General features: G+C 40.7%; 1 protein-coding gene across 1 annotated transcript in view; it reads left to right on the top strand.

Moving 5' to 3' along the window:
• The window catches only part of DGKI (diacylglycerol kinase iota), a 492,712-nt gene that overhangs the window by 227,994 nt on the left and 237,352 nt on the right, over positions 1 to 27,366 (top strand). Inside the window, exons 7-10 of the mRNA XM_061165882.1 lie at positions 10,628 to 10,699; positions 14,693 to 14,809; positions 24,482 to 24,556; positions 25,065 to 25,163. Coding sequence (XP_061021865.1) covers positions 10,628 to 10,699; positions 14,693 to 14,809; positions 24,482 to 24,556; positions 25,065 to 25,163 — 363 coding nt within the window. The remainder of the gene's footprint in view (positions 1 to 10,627; positions 10,700 to 14,692; positions 14,810 to 24,481; positions 24,557 to 25,064; positions 25,164 to 27,366) is intronic.

The raw sequence follows: 27,366 nt of genomic DNA, 5'->3' as shown, positions 1-27,366 counted from the left end.
CAGTTGAGGGAGGCAGGGAAGTTTTGGCTGCCTGAGTAGTGTGGAGGGTGAGGGAGATATGGGAAAAAGTTTGTTTAATTTTGTTGTTTGCCAGTGCTGGGAAAGAAAATACGGTGTAGCCATTGGTCACCAAGCTCTTCTTTGGAAGGCTACATTCTTCAGCCTCAAGGGTATGGCCCTCCCTCCATTATAACTGGTAATATCTCCTTCAATTCACCACAGTGACTTCCAGTTGGTTCCTTTCTAGACTGGAAAGAGGGCAGACAAAATAGATTAAAAGGGGGAGGAGGAAAAAAAGGGGGGAGGGGAGGAAGTAAAAATAAGAGGAGGGAAGGAGGGGGAGGGGGAGTTGAAAGATGCTTACCAGCCCTTTTCCACAGCTGGAAACAAAAAGAGGTCAGCCCTTTGCCCTCACATGACCTTCCTTCATTGGGTCCATCTTCTCCTTCCCTTTCTGGTGTTGCCCTAGTGACGGCGGATTAGTCACTAAGTCATATCTGACTCTTTGCAACCTCATAGACTGTAGGCCACCAGGCTCTTCTGTCCATGGGATTTCCCAGGCAAGAATACTGGAGTGGGTTGCCATTTCCTATTCCAGGGGATCTTCCTGACCCAGGGAGTGAATCCTTGCCTCTTGTGTTGCAGGTGAATTCTTTACTGACTGAGCCAGCAGGAAAGCCCTGGTGTTGCACTCGGGCTTATGAATTTTCTCTTACTTAGTGAAGTGTAGACTGTCTACAACTTTCCCATAAGAATATGCACATGTGTATGCATAAGAGAGAATAAACATGTAGGCACAGCCAGTTTTAAGGTCAGAGATGTGAACAGTAGGAAGCATTTGGAAAAACTACCTTCACTGGACAGCCTAGTAGCTGGCACCCCCTCAGCAGTTTTCAAGCCATAATAGATTTGGAGGAATTTTATTAAAAGAAAATCAATAAGCATTGTATATCTTGTGACTAATATTCCCTAGCGTCATATCACATGCCCCTTTCTGGCCTTGCCTTCTGTTGGCATGATCAGCCACAGAGGAAGGACTGGACACCCTGCGGTCTGAGTTGCCGTGACCATGTCTCTCTCCCCGCCCAGGGTCCGCAGGCAACCATCTAGGAGTGCTCACAGGGCGCTTCTCATCACGGCTGTCTGAGGGGAAGTCTGTGGTCCCAGCTCTTCGCATAAAGTTCCTATGATACTGTACTCTTATATTCATCTCCTGTGTTTATAATACAGCTGCTTATAGATCCTCATAGGCTCAAGCAGTTGTGGCCTGGGGTGGTCTTAAATCCGTCTCCTTGCTGGATAGTAAATAACCCTTCTTTGGAGCCTGGTTTATCCCCTGGATTAGAAGAAACCCAGTGACTCTCTTTGCGTTTGCAGACTAGGTGGTTGAAGTTTCATTTCAGATTTTTTGTTTTTATCATGGTTGACTGTACATTCTTACATATCCAGAGATTTCTAAACCATTACACACACACACACACACACACACACACACACACACACTTCTGTACAGATTATTCCATAGTTTATCCATTGGGATGGGGTAACAAATATATTCACTTAGCAAAACCAAATTTTTAAACTGATGGTTTAAAAACACTTGGGCTTATTAGTAAGTGTTTATAGCTAAGAGTGTTTGTAGTTTCACTTTCTGCTTTTTAAAAGTTAACAGTAAATATTTGGACTAATTTTCTTGCAATCCTTGAATGTGTTTGAGTGTGTGTGGCATATAATGAATAGCAAATGAGGCTGCTTGTGATTCAGTTGCTTTACCATTCACTCACCACCAGGCTGCATGTTTATTATCACCACGTAGGGTTACATTGTTTTCATTCATAATCCTACATTGTGTAAGAGTTAGGGTCCAGGCTTCCCTGGTAGCTCAAAAAGTAAAGAATCTGCCTAAATGTAGGAGACCTGGTTTCATTTCCTTGGTTGGGAAGATCCCCTGGAAAAGGAAATGTCTACCCATTCCAGTATTTTTGCCTGGAAAATCCCATGGATAGAGGAGCCTGGCGGGCTACTGTCCAAGGGTTTACAAAGAGTCAAACACGACTAAGGGACTAACAGTTTCGCTTTCTTTTAGGGTCCAGGAAGGAAAGAGATCTCATGCTTAAATTATGTAATTTGTTGTGTTTAATAGAGAGAATCTTTAAAATGCATGAGCAGAAGAGAAACCACAAGGAGAGTGTAGAACTCTATTCACCTGTCCCTGGAATGACATGGCAACTCTAACTTGCTTATTTCTGCATGATTTTGATTCCTTCTTCCTCTGTCACAGCAATTCTGGCATTACTGCTTCACTTAACACATTTTTCATTCAGTTTTTCAGACACCATTCTAGTATTGATTTTAGCATCCTTGTGTTAGCACTATAGTCTGGGAGTCCTGATAATGTGTTAAATTCTTTGTTGTAGACTGCTCCCACATTGAGAAACTCTCTTTTATTCAACATTAAGTCCTGCCCCCCTTTGTCCTGCACCCCCAGGGCCCAGTCCCATGCACACTTTCCTTTTCCTGTTGGTATATATTGGTTAGGTCCTAATAGCTAGATTTTTCAGCTGTACTCCTTTTTCTCTCTGAGAGACCTTTGCACATTCCAGACTGGGTATATTGGTGTGAAAAGATTATTAGGTCATCTTAGATACTAGCAAGAAGAGTCTATTGAGTAGATCTAACACTAGAATGGCATTTGAAACTTGAACAGCAAAATGACATGATGGTTACATATCCTGACTGCACAGAGAGAGGACAGTGGATATCTATATGTTTCAAACCCTTCTAGATATTGACCTATATATCTCTTCTTTTGACTGATTCTAATTTGTTTTTTTTTTTTTTTTGCTATAATAAGACTATAATTATTAGTAAAAAAAAAAATAATCCATGTTAAGTGAGGTAGAGATACCAGAATTGCTGTGATAGAGGAAGTAGAAATCAAAATCTCACAGTAGGCCTGCTAGAGTTGCTATATCAGAGACAGCTGGAAAATCCATCAGTGTACTATTAAAATCCCAAAGTGAAGTCAAAGCTGTTTCTAGGTAGCAGAATCTTTTATTTCTCTAAAGCATGCATTATATGGTGGTGTTCCTTTGTCATAAATTCATGAAGCCAGAAGGAGCACAATCTAAATAATTTCAGCAGTTTTGTCAGTATCTTTCTCAGTTGTCTGGGAGCTGTTACAGAAAAAGTCTAATTTTGCACCAGAAGAAAGTGTAATTAGTTTTACCAGCAGATTAGCATTTTCCTCCATTAGTTAAGGGTGGAGACTATAGCCAGTTATGTCCCGGAAAGTCATACTGTCAGCAAGATTATAAACTATAGGACTTCTCAGAATATATTTAATGATTTGTAACATATGTAATATATGTAATGAGTTGGTAACTGTGATAACATCAATCCTGTCTTTTAAAAAAACGTAGTTTTGGTTAAAAACAAATTTTCCGAAAAACGACCTGCTTGGTGAATATTATCAAGCTTCCCTTGTGGCTCAGCTGGTATTCGTCTGCAGTATGGGAGACCTGGGTTCGATCCCTGGGTTGGGAAGATTCCCTGGAAAAGGGAAAGGCTACCCACTCCAGTATTCTGGCTTGGAGAATTCCATGGACTGTAATAGTTCATAGGGTCACAAAGAGTCTGACATGACTAAGCGACTTTCACTTTGGTGAATATTATCAACATTAAAGTTATAATTTTTATTGGGAAGGTTATGAGTTATGGGGCAGTGATGGACATTAATTTTCATGGAAGACCCTTATTATTATAATTGTAGCTAGTTGTACCATTAGACAAATATTTTCATATAAGGAACTTCCCTGGTATTCTAGGACAAAGACATAAAACTAACAGTTAACATTTGGTATGCAGTTTGGGCCATATTGAATAAATATCTGTATCAAGCATTTTTATCCTAGAATCAGAATGGTCATAAAAATATGAACACACAATTAAAATAGTTAGCATGTAAACTGAAATGTAAATCTGTGCCCATTGTTACAGGCTTAATTTCAATTATGCTTTAATTACAAGGTTAAGCCTTCTACTTCCATGAAATATCTGCATCTGATGAAAATATTCTGGATGTCATGGCTTAGGCACTTCATACGCTCTTACAAGTTTGTGGTAACAGGACTATGTTGAGAATCCCGTGCTCTAAATTCTGCTCCTCCCACCCCACCTCCACCCCTGGTCCGGAGACTCAATTTTTGACCTGTAGCTTGTATTAATAGCAAGGGCCTTTGAATAAATTAATAGAAAAAGCAGAAATTATCTGAGAATAAGAAGACTGGCTCTGATTAATGAATTGTAATTACCAAAAAAAAAGAGACATAAAGGCTCTATCGAGGAATAATAAAATGTCAGTCTTTGTACATGAATCAATGATTACCCTTGAATGAGAGTTTATTATGACCAATAAGGACATACATTTTCAGAGCTCTTAATGCCACATAGTTAAACCCAGTGAATAAAAATTTGGATTTTTCAAAGATAATTCTAATAAAGTAACTGTAGATTCATATAATTTGCAGCACTGTCAGAAGTTAGAAAAATTGGTTATTGTAATTCAGTTTATAAAGCTATTATTTAACTCAGCTTTACTTCAATTTATGTCTACATTTTGAAAATCTTGACTGTTTATGAAATGTGTGAATTAAAACCAGTAAAATCAGTATAGGAGGCTTTAGCATGCTCAAGTAAATTAGATTTTTTATGATTAATAAACCCCAATCTTGCATAAACTACAACATTAATGGTACCATTTTTACACTGTGATAAAGCCAAGGAAAAGGCATATTGTAAAACTAGTCTAATATCCAGTGATTCGCATTGCCAGGCAAGGGTATACCTATTCATGGAAAATTGGGCTGAATAGTTTGTTGATGGGAAAAAGTTAACAATTTGCATTTATGAGGAAAGAGATCGGTTCGTGAAGACTTTGCTAATTAACTATTGAAGGTTAAGCTTTGTATAGGACAATTTGTAAGTCTGTAGATCATCAGTTAAACAGGTGCTATGTTTTATTAGTCAGAAAGAAGTTTTCAGTTAGGTTGGTGTGAGTTTGCCTGTAGGTCACTCAAAGGTCAAACAAACGTCAGTTTTTCTTGGTTAGAAAAAAGTTTTCAATTAGGTTGGTTGGTGTGGGTCTATACCTGGGTCACTCAGAGGTCTTAGTTAATTAGCTTCAGCTGGTGAAATGCTGAAACGTCATCACTAGTTGTCAGCTTCCACTGGTTAAAAGCAGTTGCATGGGAACGGCACAGCCAGTTTGAGATCTGCTTCAATGGGAAAAATTTCCTTCTATGTTGTGAGCATCAAATTGATATAGTACTTCTATCCCACTTGATACGTTTACAAGAGTGCTATAATAGTTTTATTTTAAAATTTTAATTAAAATATGGTAAGTTTAAAATTTCAATTTTGTTTTTCTAGCAATAATGAACTTTGCATCTAATTAAACTTAGGATGAACATTTTATTAGATATTAAACATAATATGCATAACAGAGGATATACATTTTTAAAAAATGAAAGGGAATATTTGAGCAAAAATGAAGTACTCTGTGTTAAGATGGATATTGATTTAGCCTTAAATAATTCCCTTGGGTTTGCTTTTGTAATATTTTGTGAGTCTTGAATATGCAAGCGGACATGGCAAGGTTCATTTTGCTGCCAGTGGTTAAAGTTTTGGAGGCAAGAGCAGTATCTACTCTTGGGTTGAATCAAATCATACAGGGACTGGGACTACAGTCAGGAAATTCCCTCGCCCAAATCTCAGTTAAATACATAAACAATAAGAAAGTTTGTTTCAAGTAAAGCACTCTTTCCTGGTTTCAGCCAAGGCTATAAAACTGAGTGCTATTTGGTATATGCCCTTGGGTGCACAAGAAAAAGAGGCAACAAAGCTCTAGCTGCTCAGAATAAATGTTTAAACTTTATTCTAAAAAACTCAACTGTATCCCTCAAGATTCTTGGTATTTATAATTCTGAAGTCAGTTAGCTCCAGCGCATCAGACCTCACACCTCTATTTTCCTTGTGGATAGTGATGAATGAAGTAGCCCTTAAAAATCAGAGTCAATTGAAATTCAGTTAGGGCATCTATCGGTATCATGCTATCAAGATTTGGGCCAGCATTTATAAGTGGGTAATTAGGAATCTGGCTCTTCTTGCTGTGCTGAGATCCCAGCCAAAACCTTCCCATGGGATCACGGAGGCTCCAGGGTGTTCTCAGTCAGTTCGTCGCTCAGTTGTATCTGACTCTTTGCAACCCCATGGTCTGCAGCATGTCAGGCCTCCCTGTCCATCACCAACTCCCGGATTTTACTCAAACTCATGTCCACTGAGTGGGTGATGCCATCCAACCATCTCATCCTCTGTTGTCCCCTTCTCCTCCTGCCCTCAATCTTTCCCAGCATCAGGGTCTTTTCCAATGAGTCAGCTGTTCGCATCAGGTGGCCAAAATATTGGAGTTTCAGCTTCAGCATCAGTCCTTCCAATGAACACCCAGGACTGATCTTCTTTAGGACTGACTGGTTTGATATCCTTGCAGTCTAGGGGACTCTCAAGAGTCTTCTCCAACACCACAATTCAAAAACATCAATTCTTCGGCTCTCAGCTTTCTTTATAGTCCAACTCTCACATCCATACATGACCACTGGAAAAGCCAAAGCTTTGACTAGACAGACCTTTGTTGGCAAAGTGATGTCTCTGCTTTTTAATATGCTGTCTAGTTTGGTCATAACATTTCTCCCAAGGAGTAAGCATCTTTTAATTTCATGGCTTCTGTCACCATCTGCAGTGATTTTGGAACCACAAAAAATAAAGTCTGCCACTGTTTCCATTGTTTCTCCATCTATTTGCCATGAAGGGATGGGACCAGATGCCAGTATCTTAGTTTTCTGAATGTTAAGCTTTAAGCCAACTTTTTCACTCTCCTCTTTCATTTTTATCAAGAGGCTCTTTAGTTCTTCAGTTTCTGCCATAAGGGTGGTGTCATCTGCATGTCTGAGGTTATTGATATTTCTCCCGGCAGTCTTGATTCCAGCTTGTGCTTCATCCAGCCCAGTGTTTCTCATGATGTACTCTGCATATAAGTTAAATAAACAGGGTGACAATATACAGCCTTGATGTACTCCTTTCCCAATTTGTAACCAGTCTGTTGTTCCATGTCCAGTTCTAACTGTTGTTTCCTGACCTGCGTACAGATTTCTGAAGAGGCAGGTCAGATGATCTGTATTCCCATCCCTTTCATAATTTTCCGCAATTTATTGTGACCCACACAGTCAAAGGCTTTGGCATAGTCAATAAAGCAAAAGTATATGTTTTTCTGGAACTCCCTTGCTTTTTTGATGAATCAGCAGATGTTGGCAATTTGATTTCTGGTTCCTCTGCCTTTTCTAAATCCATCTTGAACATCTGGAAGTTCCCAGTTCACGTATTGCTGAAGCCTGGCTTGGAGAATTTTGAGCATTACTTTCCTAGTGTGTGAGATGAATGCAATTGTGCAGTAGTTTGGGCATTCTTTGGCCTTGCCAGGGTGTTCTACTTAGGTCTCTATGTTAGATAGTAATCCTGAAGTCATGGCCACTGTGACTATGCCAGACTAGAGTTTGAAACAGAGAGCAAATTGCCACTAGGCTCCGTTTCCAAGGGACCCACCACAACTCTACATAAACACAGTACCTAGCTCCCCAGTTGTGGCTGGCCTGGTGGTTTGTTTCTGCTCTCAGCCAGGCTGTCAGGGCCACACTGGACTGGATCTGTTACTCCCTGAAGTCAGAAGGCCAGTAGTAAATAGGGAGTTGGGCTAATACAATTGAATAGAGCATTGCTAGTCACACATATGATACTAGAGGGCTTTATTAGCAAGAAGTCAGAAGAGGTTCCAGCAGTAAATGTGGAATGTGCTTCTTCTGTATACTGTGTTATAAAGGACTTTTCAAATGCATTGCTTTATTGGATGCTTATAGCTACTCAGTGGTGTTGGAGAGGTTTGTATTTTTATGACCACTTCCAGATGGATGAAGGAGGAAGACAGAAGGGTTAAGTAGCCATTGGAGGAGAGTTTAATGAGGAGAGGCATCTTTTCAGCTGTTTTGGGTTAGGGTTTTAAAATCTGGATAGTGTGAACTTTGTAGTTGGGTCATAGTGTGGTAGCAGTGACTTTCTTGTTCAAGTAATCAGAAAATATTCTTGCCATGCCTTTGCTAAGTTGTAGAGATTTATTAAGAAATATTGCAAGACTTCTCCCAGAGAACTTATAATTCCACTTTAGAATATACATGCACATAAACTATTTCTGTTAGGCAGTAATAACACTCAGGTGCCAGGGACTGTGTGGGTCGTGGTTGACCAGTACAGCAGTAAACCTGTGGATGTCAACCTGTCCTAATAATCCTGTCCATGTTTGTTTTACAGAAGTGCATCCTTTCCTGGGGAAATGCTCTGTCGCCTCTGTCAATGAAAATATCAGGGCTCATTGTTTGTGGGTGTGGGAGGGGATGAGTAGGTTTGGTGACCAGTTTCAGTTATTCACTAGGAGGGCTCATTGGGCTCAGAGTATATTCCCTTCTCCAGGGAATCTTCCCAACCCAGGGATCAAACCCAGGTCTCCCACATTGCGGGTGGATTCTTTATCAGCTGAGCCACAAGGGAGGCCCAAGAATACTGGAATGGGTAGCCTATCCCTTCTCCAGCCGATCTTCCGGACCCAGGAATCGAAACGGGATCTCCTGCATTGCAGGCGGATTCTTTACCAACTGAGCTATGTGGGAAATATTGCTCACAGCTGTGATTTATTATAACAAACAGCTATAGAGCAGGGTTAACAGAGGAAAGGAACATGGGATAAGGTCCTGTGGAAACCACGTGTGAAGCACCAGAAGTCTTCTGACATTTGCAAAGGACCCGCTTAATTTTTCCAACACAGATTGTGACAACTTGTGTGAGATACTGTCTCCTGGGTCTCATCTGAGACTTGGTGGTCAGGCTTTTCTTGGGGGTCTGATGACATAATCACCCCCTGCCCAGCACAGACCCAGCCTCCAGACTCCCAGAAGGAAAGCAGGTGTTCATACACCAGGGTGTTTATTACCAACAATTCAGGCACAGTGAGCCACCCTCAACTGTTCTGGAAACTGGCGAATCCCTCCTGAAATTCAAGTTCCCTAATGCCAGCCAAGGGCCCACACAGCAAGCAGGCTTTTGTGAGGATAGCAGAATCATGCTTATTTAGTGAATGCCTCTGCACTGAGCGATTCTATAATCGCTTAAGTTGTTGAGAAAGGGATATTGATGGAGAAACTTTTCGGAATCCAGGAAAGTCCAATGTTAAGAAGAGGTCATGTTTCTTGAAGTGAGATTTGAGGTTGGACAAAAAAGAGAAGGATTCAAGGTGGAATTGCAGAGCACCGAGGTTTGACCCTGGTCCCAGTCTCGTGTCCACGTGCAGGAGATGGAGAGGAAGGAGAATTGGGATGTGTTTTAGGAAATCAGGAGAGGCCAGAGCACCACAAAGGAGGAAATGCTCATTAGTATGTAAAATACTGCAGACAGGGAGGAATTACAGGTACGGGGACTGCAAAAATGCAGCTCGGACTTATTTTAATAATGTGTAAATTGACTTTCTTTAAACTCAAAGTTATCTGTACACATTAAGCAAGACATGCAGCTCATTGCCTTTAAAGCTTTCCTGCCCATCACATCTTTCTGTTTGCTTTTTTAAAACAAAAAGCTTTAAGAGTTTTTGGTCATTAGTCTGCATTAGTTTGTTTGGCTTAGATTTCACAGGCAGATAGAAATGGGTGAGCTTTGGGAAAGCTAAAAAAAATTTCCTTGAGAGTTACTGCGAACTTCTCTCTGGTAATTATTTAGGGACAACAGTGGCCAAAAAGCATCTCTTCTTTCCTTGATGGAAAAGTAATTCTGTTTGTTCATTAAGAGGATTGTGTTTGCCATTCCATTAATCTCATTGCTATTTGCTGGCGAAAAATGGAAATTGAAAGCTGCTTGTTTTGAGTTCTGACATCCCAAGGGGGTGATGAGAGTGTTTGAATTTCCTTCTCCACCCTTGGACGTCTCCCAGACTCTCACTTCTAGGTCACCTGACTGTCTCCTGCTTCATTTCTGTCTTTGTGGTTTCTTGATGGTAAGGTTGTGCAGGACCTCTGAGATGGATAACCACTGTTAGAAAAAATCATGTGAACCAAGAGAGGCTTCTTTTTAACTTAAAAATGCATCAGAACCTCATTTACTTGGCGGAGGGGGCAATGATTTGGGGACTTCCCCGGCAGCCCAGTGGTTAAGACTCTGCCTTCTGATGCAGGTTCAATCCCTGGTCAGGGAACTAAGATCCCACATTCCACACAGTGCGGTCAAAGAAAAAAAAAGTTTCTGTGGTTGACTTTGAGTGTTAGTGGTAAAGCAAATACTGGTACATCCTCTCTCACACTTTAGAGAATTTGGTGATAGGAAAGGTGGTAGAAGGTGGAGATATAAGTGCCCACTGTGGCATTTGCTGTCTCAGTTCCCTTAAGCCTTGCCTTACTGACTTCATTGGACTTCAGAAGGGCAGATGCATGCTCGGTTGGAAGTGGTTTTAATTTCTCTATCTCTTGTTCTAATATTCTAGGGCTTCCAGCAAAAATTCTCCTTCCACAGTAAAGAGATTGTGGCTATCAGCTGTTCCTGGTGCAAGCAGGCGGTAAGTTTGGGGATAAAATAAAACAAAGTAGGCTCCTGTTTTCTCAAAATAGAATTATGTCATTGCTGGAGTTCCTGTTTATAAGTGGAACGTTATCCTCATTTATGTATTATTTCCCTCATAGGATCTGTGGAGGAAGAAAGACACATTAGAACTATAAAACGATAGGATAAATGAGCTGCGAGAAACTAAAATGCATTTATATACATTGAAGCCTGGAATCGCAGGTTGGAAAATCCCCTCCTGATTCTATCTCTGAGTCTAGCATTGAGGGATTTTCACTCTGAGGCCACTTGCCCCATAGTACACCAGGTTATCGATGATGACTTGTATACGAGGAAGTGGCAACCTTGGGTAATCCCTCTGACAAAGCAATTCAGACATCTTGGTTCTTCTGTTTTTGATGTGGGTGAATCTTTTTTCTTAAAAAGGAGGTCCTTTTTTCTTAAAAAGGGACAGTGGTAGGATTAGAGTGAGATTATATTCTTCCTTAGCTTTGGATGTTGTTATAGTTGGCTGTATGCTCATTGAAATGTTACTCTTTCTTACATTTGAACATGGATACTCATATGGATCCAATGATAATTTCCCTTTTTACTTTTCCTCTCTTCTCTTTTTTTCATTTTTTAACAGCTCTGTCCCAACCAGATGGTTCATTTTTCTTTTGGTCTTTGAACCTATTTTTTTTTCTTTAGCTAGACAATGTAGACTGACTCACAAGTTGGCAAACTGTGGCTTGTAAACCAAATCTGACTGCTGCCTGTTTTTGTAACTAAAGTTTTATTGAAACGCAGCCATGCCCATCCTTTATGTGTTGTCTCTGGCTACTTTTTTGCTCCAGCAGCAGAGTTGAATAATGCAGCAGAAACAATATGGCCCTATAAGACTAACATATTTACTATCCAGTCCTTTTATAGAAACAATCTGGACCCTTGCTCTAATCTCTCAGGTCGCTGGTTCTTTTAAATGACTGTGTAATTGGTATATATTGTCCCCTCACTGCACAGCCGACCTGGGAATAAAGGGCTGTGCTGTTTAAGCTTAAGGGTTAAGGCTGTGCAGATAAACTTCAGACTTACAGGTGGCTTAGGGGTAAAGAATCTGCCTGCCAACGCAAGAGACGTGGGGTGCATTGGTCAGAAAGATCCCCTGGAGGAGGGCATGGCAACCCACTCCAGTATTCTTGCCTGGAGAATCCCATGGGCAGAGAAGCCTGGTGGGCTAGTCCATGGCTTCACAATGAGTCAGACATGATTGACTGAAGCAACTTAACATATGTACTACACACATCAGCTTTATCTAGCTAAACAGAGCCACAAGATGGGAGTGGAAGATGCATTTACTTGAAACACATGAAATTGGCTTTTTTTGTGGGTGAAAAACTTTTGCATCTTTGCAGTTCCATCAAGTTCAATCTAATAATTTCTCTGGCATAATTTCACTAGCCCCCACATGTCAGGAGGATCTGCTGACACCTTGGTCTGGAAACGTCAATGTTTGCTGCATCACCCTCCTGGCACATTTTTTGTTCTTGGCATTTCTATCTCCTTTCAGTTAATTGTTTTACAAGTAGTCTTTGTGCTTCTGTTCAGGAACATGTTCACAAATATAAAGGAACATGTTTCCTTTCACTCGAGGAACTGTGCAAATGCCAGTCGCGCAGTTACAACTGGCCATCAAGACAGTGCCTTTGCTTGGAAAGGAAGAAGCAGATTTAGGCCCTCAGGATCCCCAACACTGTCTATGCTTGTTGTTTCCCTGATCTGGTGAGATGACACTTGCCAGGTGGCATCAACCTGGCCGTAGATAGGCTGCACTTGCTGCCACCCCGAAGCTGCCAGGTTGTGGTTAGACGGTTGATCCCAGGTCATTTAATTTGGAAACTGTCCTGCCTGACAGTGAATGCATGTGCTTCCTTTTCATGAATCTGTAGTCCAATCGAATCACTAAAAAAACAACTTTCATTTGACCCTTGTGGCAGAGTTTTGATCAGTTCTGTGTATCTTTGGGGGCTTGTATCTTTGTACCTTGGTGGCTCCGTTGGTAAAGAATCCACCTGTAATGCAGGAGACCTGGGTTTGACCCCTGGGAAGACCTGGGAAGATCCTCTGGAGGAGGGCATGGCGACCCACTCCAGTATTCTTGCCTGGAAAATCCCCATGGACAAAAACCTGGCGGGCTACAGTCCATGGGGTTACAAAGTTGGACACAACTGAGCGACGAATCACAGCACATGTATCGCTGAGTTTCCCAGGGCCCCACGTTGTAGAAGTTGATTTTTCAAGGACTAAAAATACAAAACCTTTTAAGGCAGATTATGGTGGTGGTGTATTTTAACACTATAGGTATTTCCTTCTAGGATATCTGATGTCAAACAATTAAGTGCCTTCTATGGGCACTTCCTGTAGCAGAAAATAAAACTGTATTTGGGAGCTGGGTTTCATGTATTCGGGTCCTGACTCTACCCCTTAAAAGTCATGCAGTTTTATATACACCTCTTAGTCTGTCTAGAGTACTCAGGTGTAAATTGTGAGAGTTGGAGTCAGCAGTCTCTGAGATTCCTGCCATGTTAGAAATGCAATGGCTATTCATATGGGGGTTTATTTGAATTATTAAAATTATTTTTTTTATTTATTTTAATTGGAGGATAATTCCTTTGCAATATTATGTTGCCAACAATCCTACATGCAGGGCAGCAAAGGAGACACAGACATAAAGAACAGAATTTTGAACTCAGTGGGAGAAAGGAGAAGATGGGATGATTTGAGAGAAAATTACTTTCTAAAGAAGGAATTTGAATGACATTTCTCTGGTATATCAAATTGTTTGCAAATCACAAACAGTTTAGGAGGAATTATTTATTATCTTATTAATTAGTATTTCATGCTTAATTGATTTAGTAATTTGCCACTGGATCATGTCAGATCTTGAAGATACTCAGCGGTAAAGATAAAATTGCCCTGATGTGATGTAATTGGGATGGCTGTATTTGCCAGTTTTCCTGAGACAGTCCTAATTTATGTCTGCTGTTCCAACGTAATTATTGTCTCTGCTCCCTTTCATTCTTAAAATTGTTTCAGTTAAGATGATAAATTATGTGGTCACATTAAGTATAATCTAAGTAGCAGCTACTGTTAAATTTTTTTTTTAAATCACTATGATTAAAATTTTAAAGCCCATAATTGTATAATGGGGATTTGATGTTTATTAGAAAACAAATGCTACCACACATTATTATCACTTTACAGTCACAAAAAAGAAAAAAAAAATTGCTGGAAATGTAATTGGCCTAAGGTTACTTAGTCCATTGGGGTATAGAGTTAAGCCCCTGGAACCTAGGTATTGTTATTATCATTAGTCTATATTGACTTCGTTCCTTTCAAAAATCAAAAGCGCTTTAGATTTGCCAAGTGTGCTAGGACCATTATTTTTTCAGCAGCCCTAGACAAACCCAGCAGAAGCAGTCTCTTTGTTTCCTCTCTAACAACTCTCTGGAAGAGACAATTTTTTTTTTTCCTGGGTCCCTTACACTGGAGGGACTACTGGGAAGGATTGATGTCTGGGGATAGAAAAATGACAGGCAGATAGTAGGCATGCCACTCTGCTTGTCTTCATTTCCTTCTCACCATTATCTCAGATCAGCCAAGTCTGTGATGGGCGCAAGCCAGGTGAGACAAAATTATGTGCAAAGTTAGCCTTTCTAGAACCCGCCAAGTCTCTAACACTTTTAATGTAAATATCCTATAAAAGGTTATCAAGTTTCAGCTGGTCTGTCCTATAAGCTGAGTTCTTGTTATCAGTTTATAAAGTAGAATGCATTTGAAATCTAGTCTCTTAAGTTCCTGGGGCTGGTTGGGAGTGATGAGGAGCATGGGACCTCTGTGTGTGTGCGCGCACATGCATGTGCATAAGTATGCACACATGTACTTGTTCCTTCTTGCAGTGACATTTCCCTCTGTGCAGAATTGTTTACTGGCCTGTTTTTCCCTGCAGTTTCACAATAAGGTGACCTGCTTCATGCTGCATCAGATTGAGGAACCCTGCTCCCTGGGGGCTCACGCTGCTGTTATTGTTCCGCCCACCTGGATCATTAAGGTGAAGAAACCTCAGGTAACTGCCGGGACCCTGGTGCTGCTGGGCCAGCTCAGAGAAAAAGGAACTGCTGCTTCCTGCTTTTCTCCCCCCTGACGAGGCTCTCGGTTCCTACGATCTCTGCTCACTCCTCCCCACAGGCCCGTGCCTAGCTCCCCAGTTCATCCCCTTAGCCCATCCCCTACTGCTGTTGGGCTCTCTCATGGAACCAGCCTCTTCCTAAAGAAATCAGAGTTTCACAGCAGGAGTGCTCGCTCCCCATTCAGATGCTAATATGTTTTCTCTCTGCCCAGGGGCTCTGCTGAGTTCCTTAAAGCCCCTGGTGAGGGGTGCGTGCAGCTGATTCTTACACGACTCTCTTCTCTTGCAGCCTGGGCAACCCCAGGGAGTGACTGTGAGGGCACACGGTGGTGCAGGCTTCAGTGTTGGGTTGCGGTTTCCACCACTTCCAACCCCAACGCAGACTGTGGGTCATGACCTTCCCCAGTACACGAGGCCTGCTTAGCGAGCAACACTCTTTCCTTAAGGCAAAGTAGAATTTATCCTCTTAACAGCTAATCTCATTCTGTATTCAAGCCTCCTTGTACTTTCTGCATTGCAGGCTGATTCTTTAGGTCTGAGCCACCAAGAAGCTCTTATATACCTGTGTTTCCCCCTAAAATTCAGTACTCTCTCCAATTGTTTCGTAGTAAATATTCAGTTAAATCAACACGTTTTCATCAAAAAACCTTGATGGTATCAAGAAGGCTCCTAAGCACTGTGATGTAATACATGATCTTTGCTCTGAAGAACCATGTAATTACTTTAAGGACAGATCAGGGAGAGCTTCATGAAGCAGGTGGGTTTTACTCTGCCTCCTTAAAGATGGATAGGATTTAGATCAGTGGAGAAGAAAATAACATGCAGGAGAATGGAAGTATACTTTGTCCAAAATTATATCCATGGGGCTGTGAGACTGAGTTGACTGCAGAGGAAGGTTTATGTAGGGGGTGAGTAAAAGGGACAAGCGTGAGATTGTTCAGGCCTGACTCAGAGGAGATTTTTGCTCCATGTAAACTTTATCCTTTTAACAAAGGAATGATTAGGTAAAATTATATATATATGTATATTTTTTAATACAGTTAACTAGCACGAGTATGTAGGATGACCTAGTGGTATGGGATTTTGGACGACTGAAGATAAAACAGGAAAGCCAGAAGACACTACCACTCTGCAGAGAGACTCTTAAGTTTACTTAAAGTTTACTTTTGTAAACTATAAAAGATCTTTGGGTTGTGGAAATTTTCAAACAAGTGAAGAGAAAGAGATGATCATACTGAATTCTATAACCATGAACATTTCTGCTGCTGTTGTTGTTTCATCTGTCCCTTGCCACGCCATATTTTTCTTTTCATAATTAAATTTGTTTTGAGATTCCCGTACAGTTGTTAAGAAACAACACAGAAGGAACCCATGTATCCATTACAAACTTTCTCCTCATGGTACCATCTTGGAGTATCAGAGTATAACATCTTAACCAGGATGTTGACACTGATCAACATCAGTGAAGACACAGAACAATTCCATTACCATAGGTATCCTTATGTTACCTTTTCATTGCCACATTCGTGTTTCTTCTGGCCCCACGCCATTTACTCTGTCTTCTTGAAAGTGCAAGTCTTCCTTTTTCCCTTTTGCTAGGGTATTTTAAAGCAAAGTTTAGCATACCATTTAATATATAAATGCTTCCTTTTGTTTCCCAGAAAGATAATACTTCAGAAAGACAATTCCATACCGTTACTTCACCCATCAAAATTAATTAATTTGAGGTCGCATCCTTAAAATATTTTCTGATTGTTTCAAATATATCTTTTTAATACAGCCATTTTTCAAACTATGATCCAAAGTCTGCCACTTCCTTTTTGTTGACTGGTCTCTTAAATCCCTTTTAATCTATAGCATTCTCTTATTTTTTTTTTTGCCATTTATTTATTGAATACATAGGGTGATTTTACCTATAGCATAGCTCATATTTTAATTTTGACTGATCATGTCCTTATTGTGTTTTTAAATCATTTACATCATCATTTAAAATCATGGCCCATATTTCTTATAAAAATATTTAGATGTAAGGACTCAGATTCAGGTTTAATTTCTTGGCAAAAGGGCTGTTATGGTGTCTTTTTCTATAGTGTTGCTTTTAATGGAACATAATACCAGATTGTTCACTGTTAGTGGTGTTAGGAGTCAGGAACTGTCATCCTGATCCATTTGCTATAAATTTGTCCATTACAGGTTGTTGCCTAAATTTTTTATTTCATTAGGTTTTGTTAAAGGGTGATTTTCCAATTTTTACTCTTCATTTTTTAGCTACAGTTTTTCTATAAAGAGACCTTGACATTATTACCAGCAAATATAATACATAACAGATGCTTTTGTGTTTGCCTTCATTTGTAAATTTTCATAATAATAAGTTGGTATCTTAGCAACTTTTATTAGGTAGCTGATTGGTGGGAATTATTTTTTGGAAAGTAGTTCGTAGTCAGGATGCTATAGTCCAAAATTTTTTAATAATCCACCTTTTTATTCCCATCTATGATTCAGTACATTGTAATAATAAGAATGAAAGCTAACATTTATTGAATGCTTTACATGTGTTACATATTTTAAGTACTATATGTTCAGTATCTCATTGTCACAATGCTCTTATTAGTCCCACTTTGCAGCTGTGGAAAGTGAGGAATAGAAAAATCAAACAAATTAGCTGGGACTATACAATTATTGGTGTGAGATGCATTTGAACCCACAAATTGTGACTCTGAAATCCAAGCTCTTAATGATAAATCATGCTACTTTACTATGTTGCTAAAATCAGCCTTGATGAATTAGATAACTGTAAAAATCATGGCGGTCCCTTCTCCCCTGGGTCCCAAAGTCATCAAGTAATTTAACTAGTTAACTAAGTTCTGTATAAAAGGTGGCGTATACTGAGCCTGAGGGGGCAGAGTGGCAGTAGGGTAGTGGTGAAGAGCTCTGGTTTGCGAACCAGGCAGCCTGGACTCATAACTTTGCTCTGCCACTTAATAACTTGTTTCATCTCAACTTAATCTCTTCTACTTCAGTTTCTCCTCCGTAAAGGGTAAATAATACTCGTACCTATTTCACAGAGCTTTTTTGAGGACTAGTGAGCTAAAACACGTAAAATAACACACACAGAACAGTACCTGCTCATTGTAACCACTCAGATTTTAGCTCTTGCTATTTTCCTTCTTGGTGACTTTTAGGAGCATACGGTGTCAGGTGAAGATGTGCAACAACAGATCACAGCGGGACAGTCATCCAGGGGTCAGGATAGAAGTTACTGATCCCTGAACCTTCCGTGTTACAGTGAAAGCAGGTGTCAGGAGGGTGAGAGAGAGACCCAATGCAGGGGGTAGAAAGAGACAAGCATAGGGGCCATAGCCTGGTACCCACAGAGTTTCCAAGTACACCTAGAAGTATTGCTGTAGCTGTTGTATTTCACACCGGAGTGGGATTGTATATTCACTAGCCCAATCCCTATCACAGGGGAGACAGTCAAGACCTGCTCACTTACTAAATAAAAGAAGACAGGGGGAACATCCACACCTAGAAAATGGAAGGAGGAGGAGGAGAATGTTGCTAGACAGAGAACTATGATAGCATGAAGTTTCATTATTAAAAAACGAAAAGAAAAATAGGGCAGTCATCAATGTTCAATTCTGTAGACATGAAAAAAATAGTAAGGGTTGAGAGAAGTCCTTGTGTTTGGAACCAGATCATTGATAAGTCAAAGCCGTAATTTGTAGAGTATGGGGCGTAGGTGGCAACCTGTTACAAATGGTGTGGAAGCAATAAGATTAGAGAATTTGTTTGGAGACATTGGGTGGGAAATTTTTTTAAAAAAAGGAAAATTTGGAAGGTTGATGGAAAACAGCAGATAAAATGCCTTTTGAGCATTTATAGTTTATGTATCTCTCTGCCTGTACCATATGTTTCTATGTTTTTCCACTGGGGCTTCCCTGATGGCTCAGCAGGTAAAGAATCTGCCTGCAGTACAGGAGCTGCAGAAGACACGGGTTTGAGCCCTGGGTCGGGACAATCCTCTGGAGAAGGAAATGGCAACCCACTCCAATATTCTTGCCTGAAAAATCCCATGGACAGAGGAGCCTGGTGGGCTGCAGTCCAAAGAGTTGCAAAGAGGCAGACCCAACTGAGCACAAGCACCTACCTACCTGTTTTTCTATGACACTGCTTAACAATGATAAAGGAGAAGAGCCTTAATTGAATTAAATAAATGCTTAATTAACCACATTCAAAGATGCTGTTATCTACAGCGGGAGGTCCAAAGATGAATCAGATGTTCATTTGATGTCCACAAAGAGTGTACTTCCCAGGGAGGAAAATAGACACAACAGTCTAAATCATTAGTTGGAGTCTTCGTGAATTTGATTCTGGAGAGGAATTCAGCCACAAGTAAATCCTTAATATTGGGTTGGCCAAAAAATTCGTTCAAGATTTTTCCCTAACATCTTATGGAAAAACACAAATGAGTTTTTTGGCTAACCCACTGAAAGAGTAGTTTTCAGATGTCTGGAAAGTGATATCTATTTGACTGGTGTGCATCTCATGGGAAAGATACACATCTGGGGGTGAAAGGAAGGGGCCAGGGAGTTGGGTTGCATCAGCCCTGGTCATTGAGATGCGTATACATCTAAGGCACAAAGGGGAAAACGCCACCTAAGATGTGGAAACATGGTGGAGACATGAAGCAGAATTGAGCTGCCTCAGTCATGGAGAACAGCCTAGGCTCAGTGGAAAATCTTCCCTTTGTGCTTGGTCTTGAAGGATGTGGGCCACATCCCTGGCAAGAGGGATGAGGAAGGGTGATGCGAGCCAATAGGATCTAACTGAGAACAGCAGTGAAGATGGGTCATGAAATAAAGTCGGCTTTATTTGTGATGTTTGTGTCTAAATAAATGGCTCTAAAGAAGAGGAGTAAAGGAAATTTACTGAGGTTTATTATGGTCTGAAAAAGTGGGTTGTAAAGAGGTGGAATTAAACCATATATTTTCGTTCTCTATGGAAAGACGGCGGGTTCTGAGTGGATAATGACTCTGTGACCAGCTGTGGAGTTGGTCGCTGTGTGAAAGCTTGCTGGATGATTTGCTGGGTTTCATCACCAAATTACCTGGAGAGACCTGGAAGTGAAAAGTTGATGGAAGGCAGATAACTGAAAGGAGTTAAAATGAAAAAAAAAAAACAACCAAATTTTAGTGACCAAGCCTCAAGCAGTTAATATAAAGTCCAGGTTATATTTGAAGTTACAAATGTCAGTGTTTGTCCTCTGGACTGAAAATGTTAGAGGATAATGCTTTGGATGAATGAGTTAAAGATATTCAAATACTAGTGCAGGCACTTGGAGCTGATGGGGCAAGACTCATGCGACATGAACTTTTTGTGAGGTCACATTTGTGGGGGGACCTTAGAGGTGTGTGTTTTTAATAAATAACATCATTCTCTACTTAATGCTTTAAAATTTGGCTTTTCTATTTGAAAAATCATAGGGAAAAATCTATATTAATACATATATATTTGATTCCTTTTAAACTGCTATGGATATTTTATAGTTGATTTAAGCCCATTCCCTCCCAATGGATATCTAGATTATTTCGAATGGTCTGTTTATAAAAATGTCGCAATCAACTCCTGCCTAGCCTTGTATGGGCTTTGTCCATGCTAGTCCTTATTCCTTATGATTGGATTATCTTAAAAGGCTAGGGATCCCATGGTATGTAATAGAAATGACCAACAATCTCTCTCCACGCCCAATGCCAAAGACTTCCTTTGGTCAATTCTAGATATCACACTTGCTGTGTGAAACAAGTTGCTGTGATTTGGCCAAATATGCCTGAGAAGCTGCTGAGACCCTGTCCTTAACTTTTGTAGTAAGTTTTCTTGATTCTTCTGCTTGCCTGTCCTTACAACAACCATGCTGCAGTGCTAAAGCTGGATTCAGGGCAGAGTGAGAATATCCTTTCATAGACAAAGTCCATGGAGCGCCCTCTTGTTATCCATCAGAGTTTTGTCCAGCATGTGAATGGAGGAAGATTTCATCTGGGATGATGAAGTGAGATATCGTCTCTTTAGACGTGTTATTATAATTGATCCTTTGTGATCCTGTCACCTGAGGAAATCCCAAGAGTTAATAAGAGTAGTAAGTTGGGTTTCATTGACAGTGGAGTGATTCACCCGTAGGGTTTCATAACAGCCCAGGAAGGCGTCATAACTGTGATAGAGATTGTGTTGATAGGATTATTTTTGTATTTTTGTGGCAAGGTAATCCTGTGCCACAATACCTGGGACAAGAAAACAAAAATCCTTTATCTTTTCTTAGGAATTTCACAAAAGAGTGGGCACAGAATGAACAGGGGTGAATGCTGTTGGAATCAGAAGAATGTAAAAATCCAGACAAGAGCACTGCGTTTCACTGTTTGGACAGGTGAACTTGTAGAGCGAACCCTTTGCACCACTGAGTTAGCTGCTTTTGATTACAGCGATGCTTTGTTTTAGAACCCAGGAAAAGTATTAAAGATTTCTTAGCTGTATATTGTCAACAATTCTAGACAACAACGTCTTGGTATAATTTTTTCATTCTTGGGAACCATGTTTATTTAACCCTCACAAGACTGACCAGGCAGAGTAAGTGATATTGTGGATTAGCAAGGCTTGAAAACCTGTGTTGGCCAAAACACAGCCTGAATCTGCCTTCGCATCCATCTGTTCCTCACTGAATTAAGCTGCCTTCTAAAAGAAGTGATGTTCTGAGACAGAGATACATGTTTACACAAGGAGAGACTGAAGCCTGGGGAATTTGGAGGTTGAAGTTCCATAATGCTTATCGTTTGCTCTTTGACCACCCGTAGGGAGGTAAGCTTATCAGAGCTCACGTACGAGCGTCCAGGTACTGTACTTCAACCACTGCTTGAGCTTGCCCCCTCCTCGTTCTGTGAGCTGAAGGCCTCAGGTGCGTGTGGCTTGGTGAGGTTTGGAAGCATTTGCATCTCTGTTTAAAACAAAGGCCATTTTCGTCTGTCTGTTCCCTATGACAGCTGAGTCTCCTGCCTGCTCCTTTTTCAGACATACAGCCTTCTTTTGGTGTGTTTTTCTAACCCTCTTCTCAAACATACTTGATCAGCAGGATCACCTGAGGAACCGTGATTTCTGTGATCGAGCAAGTTGAGGAAACAGTCTCTCAACTTGATTCATGTGACCTGTCCCTTGGAGTTTAATTATTGAGTCCTGTCAAGAACGGAGGCCCATAGTGTGTTGCTATAAGTGCTGTCCCGCATTGCTCTTGGCACTAAATGAACGAAAACGAAAGAAATTAGGAAACAGTCACTCACTTCCTAAGGACCCTTTTTGAAATCAGGGAAGACTCAGTCAATATTGTGAATTATAAAAATACTGATTTATTATTTCCACAATGATGTGAGTGCATACTGTGTGCCAGGCATTTGTGCTGGGGGTATAGAGCCATCAAGAGGCAACTGGTAACATTGATCGAAGTGTTTCTCATGGGATGGATACCAGGTTAATTACTTTACATACATTTTTTTTTTTTCATTTAAACTCCACAACTGTCCTATGAGGTAGGTATTATCACCTTCATTTGAAAATTAAGAAACCGTTATTTCACAAGTTTGACTTGGCCAGGGTTGTGGAGCTAGTAACAGGGAGGTTCAGAATTCAGTCTGTCAAATCCCACACCTCACGCTTCTTACCCCAGTGATTGGCTTTACTATACGCAGTACATATGGCTCCTTATTCTACCTTTTATACCTCAGACAGAGGTTCTCAATTCCGGCTACACTAGAATTCCCCAGGAGCTTTTATTATTTTATTCTATTCCATCCTGTCATAATATATTCTATTCTGGGGAGCTTTTAAAAAGTATCTTTGCCTGGGCTTCACCCTAAACAAATTAAATAAGAATATTTGCTGGGGCCCAGGTACCAACACACAAAGCATCATGAATTGCCATAAGTAATAGATACTGCTTCTGCCAGTCTAATAGTTTTCAGCACTCTACTTGGATTATTTGACTGATTAAGCATTTAAAAGTTCCGAGTAACTGTTCTTCCCTTTTAATAAAATTGGAGGTAGTCAAAATATAGCAAATACTCAAAGAATACAGAAGTTTCCCAAAGAGGGACATGATAATAGATCCATTTAAAGAGGAATTTGGAAACTTGGAGATTTGTTTGCAGGAGAAGTGTAGTCTAGAGTGAGTGATGAGAGATCACCTGGCATCGTGAACACCCATGAACTTCTGGATTTCTTTTCTGGTGAGATTCAGAGAACCTGAAGACTCTTTTAATCTGATGGGGGAAGAAAACCTTGGGACAAATGGTGGTTCAAGAAAGTTTCCTTCATCCTTGGTGAGCACAGGCCACAAATCAACTTTTTTTTTTTCCTTGGTCCAAATGCAAGTAAAATAAAAGCTAAATAGTTTCAGTCTTGCTAACTTAGATGTGTTAATATATGTACTCTAGACTAAAAGGTTTATTTTGAATGCCCTAAGAAAAAATACAGTGTTGAAAAATAGATATCTAAGTTTCTTCAAGCTGTTTGAAAACATTTAATTGCTCAAACAATGCATGTGTCTATACTTATATAAACTTTTAAGTTAAAAATTTTGTATTTCAGGCTTTCAACACTTTGTAAAACATCTATGTCATGGTAGTAATAGCTTGCCTTTATGAAAATGGCCATCTAATTAATTATTGACTCTCCACTAATTAAATCTGATTTTGCCTTGCCTTCAGCCAGGGAGCTGTGACTGTTCCCAGAAAGAGGTTCTTCTCAAAGCATCTGTATCAAATATTAAGAGTAAATAGCTGAAATAATCAGAGTTGTGGTCCATGCGTCCCCTAGAAAGAGAAAGACAGGGAAAGTAAATTTGGGGTCCCTGTGTTTCAAGTTGGATACGCTTCTATGAGAGGGAGAAGATTAAGGTTGCCAAGAGAGGGAGGACTGTTTTAAAACCAATGGGTCCTTAGCCAGAAAAAGGAAGAGCAGTGACTGCCACTCTACTGTCATAAGTAACTTGACTCTTCGCATTTTTAAAACCAAGCCATGAATGCTGATAGAAGACGTGGATCTTAACATTTCAGTGGGGTTGAGTCATTTTATATGAACAGGTCATCTCCTATAAAAAGTAAACAGAGGGGGAAAAAAGAAAAAAAGCAAAAAGAAAAACGTGAAAAATGGCCTCCTTTTTTACATTTCCACATAGGTGATCTCCATACCAGGAGATGAACTTCTTGAACTTGGTTGGGCGGGAGACGGACCTGGTTGGGCGGGAGACTGGAGCCCCTCAGAGAATTTGGGATTCTTCCATTTTTACTGGGAGGGTTGGCAGGTATAACATGTGTTGTTATGTGAGTCCATGAGAGCCTCCAGGGTTCTAACTCCCTGCCTTTCCGTGGGGTGGGGAGTCAGTCGCTCGCTCTGAAGCACGCGACTGGGTTCTGTGTGTGGCTTCCCCATGAGCAGTGGCTTGGGAGTGTCATAGCATGAGAAGCATGCCCTGCCGATCAGCATGTGCCGCCGTCACCTCCTCCATGATCCTGCATGGGCGTGCTCGCGGGCCAGCGGCCTCCGGCTCAGGGGCCCCTTCTTTCCCTACAGAACTCCCTGAAGGCGTCCAATCGGAAGAAGAAGAGAACAAGCTTTAAAAGAAAAGCCAGCAAAAGAGGAACCGAAGTAAGTGCTTGAGGGTGATGGTCCAGGGAAATCCACCTTCCTCTTCACCGTCTCCTCCGTCTGACTCGACCTGGCCCGAGATCCTTTTTCTGATGGATCTCCTGCCACTCTCCTTCATCATACCCTAAGCACACTGGGATTCTGCCTGTTCCTTTAAAATATATACATAAAACCACTTGTCACTTGAGAGAGTGTTTGCTCTTGTCTGTGGAAGTGTTATCCCAAAGATGATAAAGATGAAGATGAGAGCTAGAATGTATCTAGAGCACTTCAAGCCTATAGAATAAAAACAGATCATAAATTCTTGGGGGCAAGTTATAGCTTGAGACACTTTCTCACGTTGAGTGAACCCTGTGAAACAAGATACAGTGTATTTTGGGGGATATTTTGATTTTGGGGGATGGGATGGGGGGTGGCACTGGTTCTGGAAATGTCTCACTGTCATTGCTTTGGGGCTGCTTTTCACGTCGTGGATATATGTCTCAATACTGCTACTTGCTTTCTTTAGCAGGAAAACAAAGGTCGTCCTTTTGTGATAAAACCTATCTCTTCTCCGCTCATGAAACCTTTGCTTGTATTCGTGAACCCCAAGAGTGGAGGCAACCAGGTAAGTCGGTTTTCATGAGTTTCACTTGGAAGTTTCAACACTTTCTTGAAAACACATTTCCTGACACCAAGTGAAATAGCACTGTGGGACTCCTAGCATTGGAAGACAGCCAGTTTCTGCAGTAAGGCACAGCTTTACACTGGACAGGGCCAGGCGAAACCTCGAGGTTCTAGGATTTATCCCTCTGCTTCCACGTCAGGCTTCACTAAAGGTGTCAAAAACCTAACTGCTAACATTTTACTTACAGATTTTCAAGAAAATTCGTGCTACAAACACTTAGTGTTTCAGCTTTCTCAACTCCTATAGTTAGGAAGCCCTTCATGAGCTTGTGTGTGTGTGTAGTTGCTCAGTCATGTCCAACTCTTTGTAACCCCATGGACTATAGCCCACCAGGCTCCTCCGTCCATGGAATTCTCCAGGCAAGAATACTGGAGTGGGTTGTTGTTCCCTTCTCCAGGGGATCTTCTTGACCCAGGAATCGAATCCGGGTCTCCTGCATTGCGGGCAGATTCTTTACTGTCTGAGCCACCACCTGTATTTCTTTCTACTGTAATTGAGACTCAACTACATTTCCCCCTGTCTTCAGAGGGAAGAGAGAATGATGATTTATTACCCATGATAATCATGAACAATAGACACCACCAAGGCTACCAAAAATATATCACCTTTCACAGGTTTCATTTGGTCTTTGCCCAAGTCCTATAGAATGATTAATATCAACCTCATGTGAGGATAACGAATAGCCTTAGAAAAGTAAAATTTAATAATATATCTAATGTACACAGCTCTTTAAAGGATAGAAATTGTTCTAGAATCCAGGTCTTTGTCTCATCATCTAATTCTCGTCCCACTCTGAGGCTTCTTATCAATACTTCTCTGTGGGTTCTGATTTTGCTCTGACTTTCACGTGAGTTTGGATGATATTTCCTGTGTCCATTAAGTGCACATTTTTCATTTTGAGACAAGATTCCCTGAAGTGTCATGTTAAGCAACTTAAAGATTTAAAACTGTTTGAGTCACCTCATATAAGTAGGGAAATCATAGAATTAAGATTGACCCAAGATAATGCTTGTTCTTATTAGTAAAGTTAATGGGTATTTTCCAGATCACATTAATGATAGTAAAGCTTCTCTAATGGGAGCTTCTAATTTAAAGAAATATTACCCCCCCTTTCCTTTCTTCAAAATTATTTTTATTAATTTTTGTTTATGTATTTATTTAATTTTTGGCTGAGCTGGGTCTTCATTGCTGCACGCTGGCTTTCTCTAGTTGCTGCACGTGGGGGCTACTCTCTAGTTGCTTCAAATTTCTCATTGCAGTGGCTTCTCTTGTATAGCATGGGCTCTAGGGAGCAGGCTCAGTAGTTGTGGCAGGTGTTAGTTGCCCCATGGCATGTGGGATCTTCCCGGACCAGGGATCAAACCAGTGTCCCCAGCATTTCAAGGTGGATTCTTAACATTGGACCACCAGGGAAACCTCCAAATTCTTTTTCTTTTTTTAAAACTTTTTAAACAATTTTTTTGATGTGAACCACTTTTAAAGTCTATATTGAATTCATTGGGCTTCCCAGGTGGTGCAGTGGTAAAGAATCCCACCTGCCAATGCAGGAAACACAGGAGACTCGGGTTTGATCCCTGGGTTGGAAAGATCCCCTGGAGTTGGAAATGGCAACCCACTCCAGGATTTTTGCCTGGAAAATTCCATGGACAGAGGAGCCTGGTGGGTTACAGTTCATGAGGTTGCAAAGAGTTGGACAAGAGTGACTGACCGAGCATATTGAATTTGTTACGATATCGCTTCTGTAAACGTTCTGTTTTGTTTGGCCATGAGGCATGTGGTATCTTAGCTCCCTGACCAGGACTCCAGCTCATGCCCCCTGCATTGGAAGGCAATGTCTTAACCACTGGACTGCCAGGGGAGTCCCCCCAAAATTCTTAATAATAATTCTTCTGTTAAAAGTCTGTATTAACATTGTAGAGAATAGAGAAAAGAAATGCTATTAAGTAGAGATTTTTAACATCCTGCTTTTTTGGTTTACTGAGTGATGATCTTCATGTTGTAATGATGGTGATCCTAAAACTACCTCTTGAGAAATTTCTTGGGAGTGAAGTTCAGTTTGCTCTGAATCTTAACTCCTTCTCTAGGTATAGTCTTTCCATAGCCTAACTAGGGTTGAGGGTGTGGTTGGGGACCATGGAACAGA

Source organism: Dama dama, chromosome 18 (assembly GCF_033118175.1).
Source record: "Dama dama isolate Ldn47 chromosome 18, ASM3311817v1, whole genome shotgun sequence".
NCBI lineage: Eukaryota > Metazoa > Chordata > Mammalia > Artiodactyla > Cervidae > Dama > Dama dama.
This window is presented reverse-complemented; position numbering and strand designations above follow the sequence as displayed.